Source organism: Phasianus colchicus, chromosome 1, assembly GCF_987193195.1.
Source record: "Phasianus colchicus chromosome 1, bPhaCol1.hap1.1, whole genome shotgun sequence".
NCBI lineage: Eukaryota > Metazoa > Chordata > Aves > Galliformes > Phasianidae > Phasianus > Phasianus colchicus.
Window position 1 is genome coordinate 34,396,975 of NC_143436.1, and position 14,970 is coordinate 34,411,944.

Genomic DNA, 14,970 nt, shown 5'->3' on the forward strand with positions numbered 1-14,970 from the left:
CGCTGACAGAATCACAGAATGGCCAGGGTTGGAAGGGACCTCAAGGATCATGAATTTTCAACCCCCCTGCCACATGCAGGGCCACCAACCTCCTCATTTAAGACTAGACCAGGCTGCCCAGGGCCCCATCCAACCTGGCCTTGAACACCTCCAGGGACGGGGCATCCACCACCTCCCTGGGCAGCCTGTTCCAGCACCTCACCACTCTCTCTGTAAAGAATTTCCCCCTGACATCCAACCTAAATCTTCCCTCCCTCAACTTAAAACCATTTCTCCTCATCCTGCAGTTATCTACCCTTTCAAAGGGTTGATTCCCCTCCTGATTGTAGGCTCCCTTTAGGTACTGAAAGGCTGCAATGAGGTCACCCCGCAGCCTTCTTTTCTCCAGGCTAAAGGAGAAGAGGACTGACGAGGACTTCTTCACAGCCTAATTGGATTAAAGTGCTGTGCTAGCGGTAATCAGAGTAACACCGGATATAGTGCTACGATAAGGGTTAAAAAGGCTGAATGGAAGAGGATGAGCGTTTTTTTTTGTTTTTTTTTTTTGTTGTTCGTTTTCTTTCTTTTAAAATCCTGAAGAGGATTCTAAATCTAGAAGAAGGGAGGTGCGCCTGGATCTTACTTCTGCTTATTTGTTCTGCTGACTGCAGCAACCATCGCACCCCGGTGCTCTTCGTTCCTTCGGCACCGGCTCCCAGGTGTCCGTGATGGCCCCTCCGGGCTCCTTCGCTCCCCCTGCCGGGCACAGCGGCGGTACCGCTGTGGCACTGCGGAGCGCCGCGGGGCAGGACCGCTCCCGACTCTCCGGAACCTCCTAAGGGAACCCGGGCTCGAAAATCGCGGTCGCTAAAAGCAGCGTATTATGGGATGTTCGTTACGCTCCGCAGCCACCCCCTGTGCGCCGCGCGCGCTGTCACTTGTAAGGGGCTGAGGAGCGCCGGGCGCGGCGCCGCGCCTCCCGCACGCAGCCGTGCCCCGGGAACGGCGGGCAGAGCCGCGCCGCCGGGCCGCTCCGCTCAACGGCTCTCCGGAGGAACGCGCATGGCGGCGGCCCCGGGGAGACCCGGCCCCGAGCTCGGCTCCGACCGCGGCACCTCCTGCGGCCGTCCGGCGCCGCCGAGCGCCCCGCACCGCTTCGTGCCGGCGGCGGCGGCGGGAGCGTGGTGCGACCTCTGCTGCCGCTTCGTCGTCTCGCAGGGCCTGCGCTGCGCGGGTGAGCGGCCCCCGACCCCTCGCTCCCTTCTCTCCCGTCCCGTCCCTGCGATACCCGGTAGGGGCTCGCGTGCTTCGTGGGCGGGAACGCAGCGGCGGTGGCCGCGTCCCTGCCCAGCGGGGACGTGCCTCGGTGGGGTCTTTCCTTCCGTTGGGATGCACGGCGGGCAAAGGTGGGTGTTCCTTTCACCTCTCAGAAGGCAACTTTCCTGTTTTGCAGCCATCTACCTGTCAGCCAAACGCACCTTGTTTCGCTTTTGGTGCTTTCGTCAGGCGTAAGGAAAAAGTCCAGCGGGAAAAGACATTCCCACGTTGAGGGCTCTGTGAGGCGTTCTTCATAGCTCCAGTCCCCCTCCCCGAAGTCCCAGAAGGACGTGTTTGAGGATAACGAGCGCCGCCCGTAGCAGCGTGCTGTGTCAGGGTGAGGGCTTTGCCTTCTGCCCGTGTCCCTCAGCCTCAGCGTTAGAGGTGGGTGCTGACACCCGGCCCAGGGCAGGAGGCTGCGTGTGCTGCTCTGGCTTAAGGAGATGTGGCAACCTCAGGTTGTCCTCTGCTAAGGTACAACATTCCTCTTACGAGGTTCCTATCCTTACCTTCTGCAGCTCTGTTCTTACAGTTAACGTTCTGAAAGGAAATACCAGTGATGTGAAAATACAATTTTTTAAAATGTTTTGTTATTCAAGTTCTTGCATTGTTCCGACAGGATGTGGAAGTACACTTATGTGAAAGTAGACCTTAAGAATCCTATTATTTTCTTTTACGGTCGGCTGTTCTGTGGCAAGAGCCCTCAAGTGTCATGTTGGATTATGCATCTTCCAGCAGTGTTTTCTCAGCACGATTACGGCTCGCACTGCTTTTCTTTCTCCTCTGTGACAAGCTCCATTTTTATCAGCTGTAGTCCTCGCGGCTGCTCTCCGGCGAAGTAGCACAGGGAGCATTCAACATTTATAGCCTGGCATGAATATAACATTTAAAAGCCATAAAGTGGTACGGAGATGAGAGGGAGTGGGAGCGAAGTCACGCACAGATCGCTGCTTGAGCCCGAGTGCTTGCTGGCACCCCACGATCTGAGTGGATGGACCCAAATGGCTGAAAAATTGGTGCAGGGCGACAAATCCCCACCTGTACCAGCCGAGTCCAAAGGCTCTACATCTAACCCAGCCGTGGGGGCGGCAGCAGGCTGCAGGGCTGCAGCAAGGCTGACGACCCCTGCTGGAGAAGCCATGGTGCTCGTCAGCACCCCTTGAGAAGCAGAGGCTGCAGCAGGAGTTACAGTGCCGGATCCTGGCAGAGGCTTTGAGCTGCCTGGCAGGTGCGGCAGTGCTGGGAGGTCTCCAGGTAGTTCTGGGCAGTGGTAGGGAGCTTCGCTGCCTCATCTAAAAAGCAGAACGTCTGCATCTTCCAGGCGGCCTGCAGCAGATAAAGAAGGAACTGCGCACTGCATTGTCACAAGGATTCTGAGTCAGAGAGACGGAGGTATTACTTGTACTTAAATCACCCTGTTTGAGTCAGCACTCAGGAGCCAGCTGCCCTCAGATGAGACCAGAGTCAGAGGTGCTGACCTGGATGGTAAGCACTAAAAGCAGTGAGGAGTTCCCCTAGGACAGGGAGGCAGTCAGAGGGGACACCAGGGGAGAACGTGGAAGTTGAGATGAGCAGTTCTGTCTCAGAGGAAAGAGCTGTGATGTCCCTATGGGGTGGTGGCAGAGCGTTATGGCAGGACTGGGCTTTGCCATCCTCATTTCACAGAGGGGAGCTGTGGTCATTTCTGGGGTTCCATGTGCTCCTTGGTACGTGTGATAAAGTGAGGTGAGAGGATGGCTGCAGTGAATGAGGAACCACCAAGAAACGGGTCCTTCTGCTTCTCGTGCTATTTTGGTGTGGAATTCATCAGTTGGTTTTCCAGCTTCTGCTAAAAATTGGAAAAATACTTTCATATAACTCAGGGAAGAATGATCAGAGTGGAAAAAAAGAGTTCAAGGAGATCAATGACCATCTGTTAAACGCAGTGCACAAGGTGCACATTATTCAAGCAATATATTTCTTGGAAAAAATAAGGCAATACCAGAATTTCTGGACTTCAGCCCAGGAAGAAAGCCGAGTGTAATGAGATACCTCTGAAAAACATGCTTAGTAGTATCTGAGCTCTTGCTGTTATTCTGGATTACTTTTCAAGGGGATCTTAATTGGAGTAGCACTCCTGACTTGCTTGGCCCTTCACCTTTTCACCTCTATTTTGGGGGGAAAAACCATTCGTTTGTGCAGGTGCAGAGTGCTGGTGCCCAGTCTGACTGCTCCTTACAGAGCAGTTGGGAGCAGAAACAACCCAGCTTATTCTGGTTTAAACCAATGAAATGATGTGCAGGAAAGAGCAATTTTCTCTTCTAGTATTCTAATTTTCTTTGAATCTGAGAGTATTATGTAGTGATAGTTGTCAGTGTCTTGTATCACACTGATGGTTTGATGGTATGTAGCATTATGTAGCACAGCAGCTCTGAAGTAGTTGTGTTGTTTGGACTTATCATTTGGCATTTGGAAAATGAGGCATTTCTAAGAGTTTTAGATAAATGTTGACCTTTGTGCTGCCAGCCTTCAGAATACTGCTCGTGAGCAGCTTTTCCTTCCAACCAGCCTGGTCAGTGGGCTGTGTTTGTACAGGTGGTAGGGGTGTGAAAGTAACACCTTTGTGCATGCCTGCCCTATGTTTCCTAGCTCAATTCTGTAGCTTTTCTTTTCTCTTGAATGTTGACACTTTCATTTCAGATTCACTTGTTCATTGAGCCAGATAGAAACGCTGCTGTGCCTTTCCAGGAGTTTTGCTCTTCATTTAAGAGGATATAGAGAAATTATAGTGCTTGCATGACTTTCGGTTCAAACTTTCTGAAGATATTTAATCAGACGGAACTTAGAGGTACCGTACAAAACAGGTCATTTATTTTCAATTTTAAGTGATGAGACAGGATGGGGAGATCATACCTATGCTGAAAGTGTGAGATTGACACAGTGATACTTACTGCCCTTAGCAGCTGTATATCACCCAAGTAGCACTCTATGTGCTGGTGTGTGGGTCAGGTTTGTGTGGCAGGGCTGATGGACAACTCTGTAGGGACCTTGGGAAGCACAGAGGCTCACAAGTATTTGTGAAGTTACTAAAGGAAAAAAGTATTTCCATCAGAATTTTGATGGACACAGTCCCTTCTAAAGACAAAATGAGAATGTGGGTAAGTGGGTATCTTCTGGGTACCAGCTTGCAAAGTGAAGGATGGAGGCTTTACAATGACATGTGATGTATCACCTTTATTACAAGCCTTCTAAATCACCTTTAAAAAAAAAACACAAAGCCTCTTAGAACAAATTACAATATGTTATCTAAACGGCTTCTAATTAGCGGCACTTTGAAAGAGATCGATTCCTCCTTACAGAAAGAGAGGTAAAACGTGGAGAAAAGAAGAAATTGCAGGTGTTGGTGATTTTTTTCCTTCAAAGGATATTTTTTTGGCAAGCAATTTCTGGAACATACGTTTTAATGCTTTTCAAAAGAGGATTGATCTCGTCAGCTATCCCGGCAGTAAGAGTTCATTTGTATTTAATCACGTGTGATGAAGGGTTGTACTGCTGGAGCTATGCCTAGAGTTACCATTTGTATTACCAAACAATCTGTGTTCCAGGGTCTTCTTAAAGTTTCATCTAATGAGTGAGTACCGTGGAGCAGATTGGAAGTGGAGCTCTTCTTTCTTTCCCCATTCTTTCTTGGGTAGTTGTTTAATGACTTGCCATTCTCAGATTTTCCCTTATTTTGTTTGAAGTCCAAGATTACCAGAATCTCTCAGGCTCTGTATGGGCAGGAGTGGTGGCACACTGCAGCCCAGGGTTTGTGTTCCCATGGGTTTGCTGTTCTGAGCCCATTTTCCTCTCATTTGCAGAGAACAGTAACTCCTCATCTGGAAGAAGCAGACACTGCTCTGAAGTGCTGTGAGTGAACCAGATGCCAAGGAAAGCACCGAGAGGAGAACTGGCTTTCTTTGTCATCAAAGAGGGCACTGGCCAAGCCTGAATCAGAGCTTAGATCATGTCCAGCACTCACAGTCATCCCTTCCTTCTGCTGCTAAGCAGCATTTACCAGAACCCCCGGCATGATTGGATGGAGCTCTGTATCCAGACAGTTAAATGCAGGTCAGCAGTGTGCAGAACGGAAGGACAGAAGTTATGCTGCTTTTAGTTGGATGGCTTTATGAGCTGCAAGGCATGTCTGTTGTCAGTACTCAGTGCAGCACAGAGACAAATGCCTTTTTGATTTTTCTCCATAAAGGAAGAGCACATCTCGTGTAGTAGCTTGGGTGCAATGCCCTGACAGTGAGCACAGGAGCACAGAAGAAAGTATAAAGTGATAAAGTTGAGCTCTGCAACATCTCTTTCTATTGGATCATAGAAACTCCAGTTTCTATGATCCAATAGCTGCCATGGCTAAAATAAGAAACAGGGGATGAGAAACATCCTGCTCTTCTGAGAATATGCATATACAGGACACCGTCAATCTCAGGTGCAGATAGCATGTGATCACTTGTACAGTGTGCAGAGATCTAATGAAGGATTCTCAAAGCTTTACTGTAACCTAAAAAGTAGTCAGGCTACTCTCCTTTTGATGTAAACAGACCATACTAAGATGAATAAATGTGTTCTTTTAGCAATATTTAATGCACATTTTTGTTTTCCTGCCCTGATTTCTGATTTCCCTTAGAAATGGTTCTGTGCAAACTCTCAATGAGAAGTCTATTAATTTTGGCACAGTCACCCAAAGCCCACAGGCATGTTTGTCTGTCATCTGCTGAGTCAATTCCAATGTGTCAAAATGAGTTATAAGGCAACTCAGTATCTTCTCTTCAGTTGTAGCTTAGAGTTTTATATTCTCTATATTCTGAAGTGAAACTGTATGTGTATAAAAGCTCACCCAAGGTACCGGATCAGCCACATCTGTCTCTGCGCATTTGCACCGTCAGAAAAAGGACATAAAGAAATTACAACACATGTTACAGGCTGAAGTACTCAAAATGAAACAGGGAACAACCGTTGCCCAGGAGAATGGGCAGTGCTAAAAAAAAATCTTGCAGATATATTGCTGAAATATGAAAAAAAAAACAAAACAAAAACCAAAAAAAAACCCAACACTTTTTATGTAACAGTGCATTACAATATTTCACAATAGTGTCATATATTTCCATAGAATTGCAGAATCATTGAACAGTTTGCATTGGAAAGGACTTAAAGCCTACCCAGTTCCTACCCCTTGCCATGGGCTGGTTGCCCCCCATCAGCTCAGGCTGCCCAGGGCTCCATCCACCCTGGTCTTGAACACCTTCAGGCATGGGGCATCCACAGCTTCTCTGGGCAGCTGTGCCAGCACCTCACCACCCTCTGAGTAAAAAATGTCTCCCTAATATCTAATCTAAGCCTCTCTTTTTAGTTTTAAACAGTTTCCTTTTGTCCTGTCACTATGAGTCCATGTAAAAAGTTGATCTCCCTCCCATTTATAAGCACCTTTTAAGTACTGAAAGGCTACAATGAGATCTCCCTGCAGCCTTCTTTTCTCCAGACTGAACAAGCCCAGCTACCTCAACCTTTCTCAGTAGCGGAGGTGCTCCAGCCTTCTGATCATCCTTGCGGCCCTCCTCCACGTTCCAGCAGCTCCATGTCCTTGTGCTGGAGCCACCAGGCCTGGATTCAGTACTCCAGATGGGGCCTCATGAGGCCCAGGATATGGTTGGTCTTCCGGGCTGCAAGCTCACACTGCCAGTTCGCATTGAGCTTCTCATCGACCAGCACCCTCAAGTCCTTCTCCTCAGGGCTGCTCTCAGTCTGTACATGTCTGGAATTACTCCAAGTGCAGCACCTTGCATTTCATTTTAAAATGCAGTAAGGACTAAGATGTGACTAAATGTGCTTTGACACCCAAATTTCTATCCTTAGATTTCTGTCCAGGATGTGCTTCATTGGAAGTATTTCTCTGAACTTCCTACTCCTCACTCCTTAAGGGCAGAAATCCAGATGTTCTCCAACAGAACCTGTAGAAGTAGACATTTCTCAAGGTTTTTCAGTTAAGATGTTCTCAGTGTCCCATGGAGAAGGCAGGGCACTGCTTCTGATCTCCTTACAGCCAGCTCCAAGGAGGCTCTCACAGCCCCTCATGTGCTTTCCACAGCAGTTTCCTGGCTTCTTCAGAAGCTGTGCAGGCCACAGTTCATCTCATGAACTGTTATATAACTTCACTGCAGGATGGGAATAAGCGTGCCCATGAGGCACTGTTCTTTCTTTGCCAAAAAGATGGGAGCTATGACAACCATCCCAGCGGCAGACAGCTGGATTCAATTAGACAAATCCCAACTACCTGCTCATCCAGAGAGATTTCTGTAGGGCTGGCAAAAAGGGTTGAAACTGCTTCTCCTTGTCTAATGCTTGTTTGCTTTGGAGAGGCTTAGTCCCAATTCCGTGGTGTTTTACTTAAAAGTCATTCTCATCACAGGAATGTGTCTGGTCAAGAAGCATTTTTTATTCTTTTGTAGAAAAAAAAACTGTTGGATGGGAATGTCTAGTGGTATTGATCTGGGAGTGGTTCAGTTTGATGCACAGTGACTGTCAGGTGAGGTTTTGGGTTTTGGTTGCTCTGTGTTTTTATTCTATTTTTATGCCTTTATGCATCTGTAGTGTATTATGTAAGGTTTTCAATATCTTTCCCCTTCTCTTTTGTTGTTTTTCTTTATTTCCGTATCACATGTTGGTGTATATTACCTACTGGTGTATAAAGGACTGGAAAAATTCATAAGAAAGGATTAGATGCAAAATGCCATTGACAGCTAAAGGGCTGTACAACCTATTTTAACTTCATTGATTTATTTGCAAAGGAATAGATCACGATATCTGAACATGAATGTGTTTTACATCAGTTTGAGTGCTGCAGTTCTTCAATTTCCATCTTGCAAGCAGAGGCAAGATTTTGGAAGCTGCAGATTGTCATTCACTGCCCATTTTTAATCCCTTCTTTTTGTGTATGCGCAGCTGCTGAGAATCAGAAGTTTTTTTAGAAAGCTCAAAATATAGGTCCTTATTTGGATTATGGATGGATGAACAGCTGAGCTGGAAATCGGAAGTATTATGTTAGTTTTGCTGAACAAAGCTCAAGTGCAGCAGATTTTTGTTTCTTTACTCATAGGAAATGCACTGTGTTCTTCATGAGCTTCCCAGCAACAGTACAGCATTGTCACACATAGAATCATATAACAGAATCATAGAATGGCCTGGATTGAAAAGGACCACAGTGATCATCCAATTTCAACCCCCTGCTATGTGCAGGTCGCCAACCAGCAGACCAGGCTGCTCAGAGCCACATCCAGCCTGGCCTTGAATGCCTCCAGGGATGGGGCATCCACAACCTCTCTGTTTCAGTGTGTCACCACCCTCTGTAAAAAATGTGACAACACATGATAATGTTATGATTATGTTGTAGTATGAAATCTGTGACACTGTGTCTTGACATTGTCATGCAAACACAGCAGTGCTGAAGCATGGGACTACACAGCTCTGGAAGTCTTTGTCCTTCTCTGGAAGTTCAAGCTCCATGGCATAGAAAATACTATTGCAAAGACTGGCTTACGAATACTTCTCCAGTCTGCACTCTGCTTGTAGGTGCTGTACAGAGCACTGTGACACATACCCACACTGCCATGCATGGGAAAGCAACCACCTTGTGTTCCAAGTGTATTATTCTAACTACAAGAAAAGGCAGAAACTTGCTTTGTGCTCAGCTACTGGTGTATTTGCTAATGGAGACAAGCATATGTTAGTATCTCATTAAAATGCTTACCTTTTCTTATGCAATTCTCACAAGGAGTGGTGAGGCACTGGCACAGGCTGCCCAGGGAGATGGTGGAGTCACTGTCTCTGGAGGTGTTCAAGAAATATGGAGATATGGCACTGAGGGATGTGGTCAGTGGGCATGGAGGGGGTGGGTTGGTGGTTGGACTGTATGATCTTAGAGGTCTTCCTACCTTAATAATTCTATGATTCTGTGATTCCCAGACAGACACCACTGGTTGTTTACATTTCGTTGTTTAGAAGTATGTTATATAATAGTGAGTTTTTTTATGCCATTTAGTTCTTTTTTGTTCCAGCTTTGCATCTCCAGCAGTAAGCATGGGAATGACTTTGGTGCAGCAGCCACTACACTCTGTGTAGCCCTGCTCAAAGCCAGCCTGCAGGGCTGTGTGTGTCAGCATCGACAGTGACACGTCTCAGCTTCAGGGGCTTTGCTAGCAGCCCTTAGAGCCTAGGGGACCTGCTGGGAGCTCATTAGGGCCGCTTTCTTTCTGGCGGGAGCAGGTTTCCCTGTGCAGGGTGGGCTTTGGGTGGGCGCTGTGGGGGATGAGGTGCCTGCCTGGCTCTGGTGTGTGGCCTAGAGAGCACCCATGGCCGTGGAGCCAGGTCTGCGTCCCCACAGGGCTGGATGTCAGTATGCCGCAGGGAGAGGCCTTGCTGGGGTTGGGGATGAGGCTTACCCACTGTTCAGCAAGCTGGTTTGTCACACAGCGCAATTGTCTGGTTTATTTAACTGAGGATTTTGTGTGCTAATCGAATTCTGTGTTGTTCCAGTAAGGCATGGAACACTGCAAGGCGTAATCCTCCATAGGTTTGTTGTGCCTACCAGCAAAGTCAGTTTGCCTCTTTATGTTTTTATACCCTGACGTGTTTTACTGAGTGCTCTTTTAAGCTTCATAAAATACCACTGTAACAAAAATACAGTATAGATATTTTTTGTTTGGATGACAAGTATATTCCCCGGCCCTTCATATCTGCTAAAGATAATAATACTTCTTCATCAATTTATAAACCCACTAGTCCTAACATATATTTGCTTCTAGTCTGAAATATCAAGTATTTTTATATAAGCCACTTTGGTTTTCATTACATTTTGTGCAGACCCATTTCAGGAAAAAAGCCTTAATCATTCAACTCAGTATTTGGCAGCTGCTTTTAAGCGCTCAGAACCATTCCAGTTCCCAAAGCTGTGAGTTAGCTGTTGGGCCCTAGCTCTGCTGTTTGCCGAGCCGGGTGTCAGAGCTCTGACTTGTGCTGAAGCCCCCACTTTGCTGTGAAATTCCTGCTGGCATGGTGGGGTGGAGCTCAGTGAGGAGATGAGTCTGGCAGCTTCAGCCCCGACGTCTGCTCTTCCGCTGACACTGACTGAAGAATTGTAGCAGATCCAGTAGAAGTGGAAATGTTTGTTTTCGGAGACATACTAAGCAGAGGAAATGCAATCTATCTAACTTGGACCCGAGAAGTTAGCAGTATGTTAAAAATGTCCAATGTATAAAATGGAGCTAAATACTTCACGTATTTTAGCACAGAGAAATACACAGTGAATTCTAGAAGAGTTATTAACTGCATGCTGTGAGCGTAGCTCATGTAACAGAGCCCTTCCTTACTGTCATTTAAAGGTTAGGATAGAAGGATCTTTGTTTAGTAATGACATTAGTTTTGGTATTCAGTGTTTTCTGCTGTCCAGATTCAGCAGGAAAAAAAAAAATCAAATTAAACGTGAGAAGCTGAAGAGAAGCTTGTGACACAGCTGAGGAGATCGTACTAGGCTTGGGAAATGGTTGAATTGTCTTGTTGTTAGAATGTGTATGCTAGAATTCTACAAATAAATGTATGTTTTATTTGTTTTAAAGCAATTGGGGGGGTATATTAGTTCATTGCATCTCTGGGTTTACAATTCAATATGTGTCTAGCTTGAAGCATGCAATCTGACTACTGACATGCTAGTAGTTTCCTTGGATAGCGAGATGTTAATAGATGCTTGATTCAGACTGTGGTAGTGAATGATCTGACTGTTACATTTACCTTAGAATCCATTACGAGTAAAAGTTGCTTTTTGAAAACCTGTGTATTTATAGAAATCTGTTCAATGTATTGCTAAGAACTTTCAAAGGAGGGTTTCTGAGATACTTGGATAAAATCTTGTCGGTTTAAACAAGGGGCATTTGAAAGGGGACTTAGGCTATCAGTTTTGGAATTGATTTGCTCACAGACTAGAAGAGGTAGCTGGAGATGAACCTTCCAAAAACCCTCTGTGGAAAAGAAGTCCTCTTTTAACGTCACTGAAAACACAGCACCAGGTTAAGGCTCTGAAGCATTAGTCTTTCTTTAGCCAGAGCATCTATTAATATAGCTCTGCTTGTCGTAAAGAGGGAGGTCTAAAGGGCTCTAAACTGAGTGACTGGGAGGGAGGGGATTTAGGACTAACAGGTGGTCTCGAGACGCGCTGGCTGAGGCTGAGCTCAGAGCCGGCTGTGTGCGGGCATTCGTGGGCTTTCCTCTCGCAGTCTGGCTGTGTGCTCCTGCTCTTCCTGATGTAGCTGTGGAGCCCTTTCAGGCATGGCAATAAGAAGCGACTTCAGCAAAACCATCAGAAGGATAGCACGTTTCTTTTACCGGTTTCCCAAGTCACTGGGCAGCTCGAGGAGGAGGACAGTAAAACTTCTTTGGAAGTCTACTGGTAAGTCTGCTGGTATATTCTTAAGATGTTTTTTTTTTTTCCCGCTAAAAAGAAATTCAAAGAGGAAAATGATTTATTCCCATTCAGCTGGTTAACTTTCCCAGACCAGCATTGTTCTGCATTTTTCCATTCTCCAAGGCTCATTAGGTAGAACTGTAAAATTTTTTTTTGCATTTTGTAGATGCAACAGAAGGTTCGTTAGGCTTGCTCAGATGGAGAATCCTCTTGCACCCTTGTGATTTATTCATATTAGTAATCATGTTGGAGATATTTGGCATCCCCGTTTTACAGACCTTTTTCCCTCTTACACAGGAGCTCTGATACGCCTCAAATACTTGCCAGAAAATTATTTCAAATTGCCTTACCTGTTCATTTATCTGGAAGGCTGTGTGAAGGTAAAGGTGACTAAATACCTTGGCTCTTCGTGTTGTTCACAGAAAGCAATGAGGAATGGGGGAAGGGCTTGTGTTTGGCAGTGATACTCTGTCCTTAATATCCGTTTTATCAGCTGAAATGAAGTACTACTCAGCTCATCAGTTAGTAAGTTAGTGGAAGTTATTACTTCTGAAGACAATATAGTCTTTGATCCTTGTCCACTCCTAATGGGAAAGTGTTTGCATCCTCTTAAATAGTTGTAAAGCCCAAAGATGGTTGCGTCCTTTCAGAATTACCTAAAAGCTGGAGTTGAGGCGTGTTCTCAGGGAGTTTGGAGAAATGCGCACTTCTGCAGCTTAGGAAGCTGAATTTAGTCTGTTATTTTTAAAGGTCTAATTATACGAGACAGAATTTCTTTTGACAAGGACTATTTTGATTTAGGTGGTCAACTTGTCAATTCTGCAAGTATTACAGCATTAATACCACATTTCGGTTTGTGTGGGATTCGGATCAGTTTTGCAGCTGAACAATTTGTAGTTGTAGTGTTGTGCTCCAGATCACAGATTTATGAATCTGAGACAGGAAAAGTTGAACAATCTGAAATCTGTCACAGAAATGCTGTTGGACTACATGTCTAACTGACACATCTAATTAGCGTGGAAAGTGAATGGTATCCTGGGTTCCATCAAAAGAGGGATGGCCAGCAGGGACGAGGAGGTGATTGTCCCCCTCTACTCTGCTCTTGTGAGGCCTTATCTGGAGTATTTGTCCAGGTCTGGAGCCCCCAGTACAAGAAAGACAGGGAGCTGTTGGAGAGGGTCCAGAGGAGGGCCACGAAGATGATCAGGGGACTGGAGCACCTCCCCTGTGAAGACAGGCTGAGGGAGCTGGGCTTGTTCAGCCTGGAGAAAAGAAGGCTGCAAGGTGACCTCATTGCAGCCTTTCAGTACCTAAAGGGAGCCTACAAACAGGAGGGGAATCAACCCTTTGAAAGGGTAGATAACTGCAGGACAAGGGGAAATGGTTTTAAGTTGAGGGAGGGAAGATTTAGGTTGGATGTCAGGGGGAAGTTCTTTACAGAGAGAGTGGTGAGGTGCTGGAACAGGCTGCACAGAGAGGTTGTGGATGCCCCGTCCCTGAAAGTGTTCAAGGCCAGATTGGATGGAACCCTGGGCAGCCTGGTCTAGTCTTAAATGGGGAGGTTGGTGGCCCTGCATATATGGCAGGGGGGTTGGAGATTCATGATCCTTCAGGTCCCTTCCAACCCTGGCCATTCTGTGATTCTGTGATTCTGTGAGTAATTACCAAAATTACTCACATGCTTCTTTAATTCTGAAATACCACATTTTAAAAATTCTTTTAAACAAGCTGCTCTTCCATCCTACTGAGAAAGTTCTCCAGTACGTAAGTCCAAGCAGAATTACCATCTATTTACATTCCTATACAGGGAAACTTACCCTCATAAATCACAGAATCACAGAGCGGCTGAGTTTGGCAGTGCTCTCTGGGTCCCTCTGCTCCAACCCCTGCCCAGGAGGGTCACCAGAGCTGGGTGCCCAGGGGTGGCTTCTGAAGATCCCCAAGGAGGAGACGCCGCAGCCTCTGGGCAGCCTGTGCCACCGCTCCATCACCTGCACAGTGAACAAAGTGCTTCACTATGCATAATTCTAGATTTTTCAGCTTTATCTCCACCTCTGTGTTTTTCTGCCAGCGTTTGTTCCTGTGTTGGCACTAACAGGATTTTCTGGTTAGGTCAGCCAGGATGAGCCAGCAAAATAATTGTGTGCTGCTAGCCTTGTTCCTTGGATGAAAAACTCAGCTGATAATTAAAGCTTGCTATAAGACTCACTGATAGTTTTTAGATGTGTTTTAACAAATAAATTAATGTTTTAACAAGAAAGAAACTTCCATGATTTGGATGTGTAATGAAGAGTAGAGATGGCATTCTGTGGTATGCTTTACCATAGACATTGTGATACCTTCTGTCATCTGAGTCGAGAGGTGAGTGCTGTGCCTCTGCACAGACTTGCTTTCATTCTACGTCGATCAGTCCATGTCTCAGAGGTCCTTGTCCTCTTTTCCTGTCCAGAAACAAAATCTGCTGAAGTACAAAAACAGATTTTCAGTATGAGAGTGAGTTTAGTACTGCTGTATGTGGTTGTTTTCAGAAAGCTGTATTTGGTACAATTTTTATCTGTGAAAACATAACTAGATTTCTAATCTAGTTAGTCCTTTGTTTTCCAGCCTCTCCTTGGATGGATGCTTTGGCACACAGCTAAGATACCCCTTTCTGCATCGTTAAAGATGGAAAAAAATTCTAGGATAATGCTCAGTAACTATTTTTTGATTAAATTATTTACCAAAGGTTAAAATAATATCTTAGATGTAGTTCAGAGTGTACTACAAGGGCTGCAGTGAGAGTAATGCCTTCTATTTTATTATGTTGACCCACAACATCAGAGGCGGGTGCCCACCCGTGTCCACTACATGTTGCTGTGTGACAGATGGCAGCAGAGGGGCAGTCTGACACAATGGTGTCTGACATGAAAGTGCATAGGAAGCAACAGTAAGTCACTGAATTCCTCTATGCAGAAGAAATGGCACCCACTGATATTCATTTGCTGAATGCTTCTGGAGACCAAGCAGTGGGTGTGAGCACAGTGAGGCAGTAGGTGGTGCGTTTCTGCAGTGACGACAGTGACAGTGGGGCAGCTCTGCTGCTGCAGGTTTTTACAAGCACCGCATGCAGGCTCTTGTTCATTGCTGGTGAAAATGAGTAACTGATGTTGGTGACTGTGTTGAAAAACGGTGTTTTTTGTAGCTGAGAATCTTTTCTA

General features: G+C 45.9%; 1 protein-coding gene across 3 annotated transcripts in view; it reads left to right on the plus strand.

Annotated features, from left to right (window-relative positions):
- Window positions 1-153: 153 nt before the first annotated feature.
- RASSF3 (Ras association domain family member 3) overlaps window positions 154-14,970 on the plus strand; it is a 101,934-nt gene continuing 87,117 nt past the window's right edge. The window contains exon 1 of one of the 3 annotated variants that reach the window (XM_090138350.1): window positions 154-1,213. In XM_090138350.1, coding sequence (XP_089994476.1) covers window positions 868-1,213 — 346 coding nt within the window. In that variant the 5' untranslated portion in view covers window positions 154-867. Of the gene's footprint in view, window positions 1,214-11,622; window positions 11,759-14,970 lie in introns of those variants that run through there. The other 2 variants (XM_090138344.1, XM_090138347.1) reach the window with 2 other exon arrangements.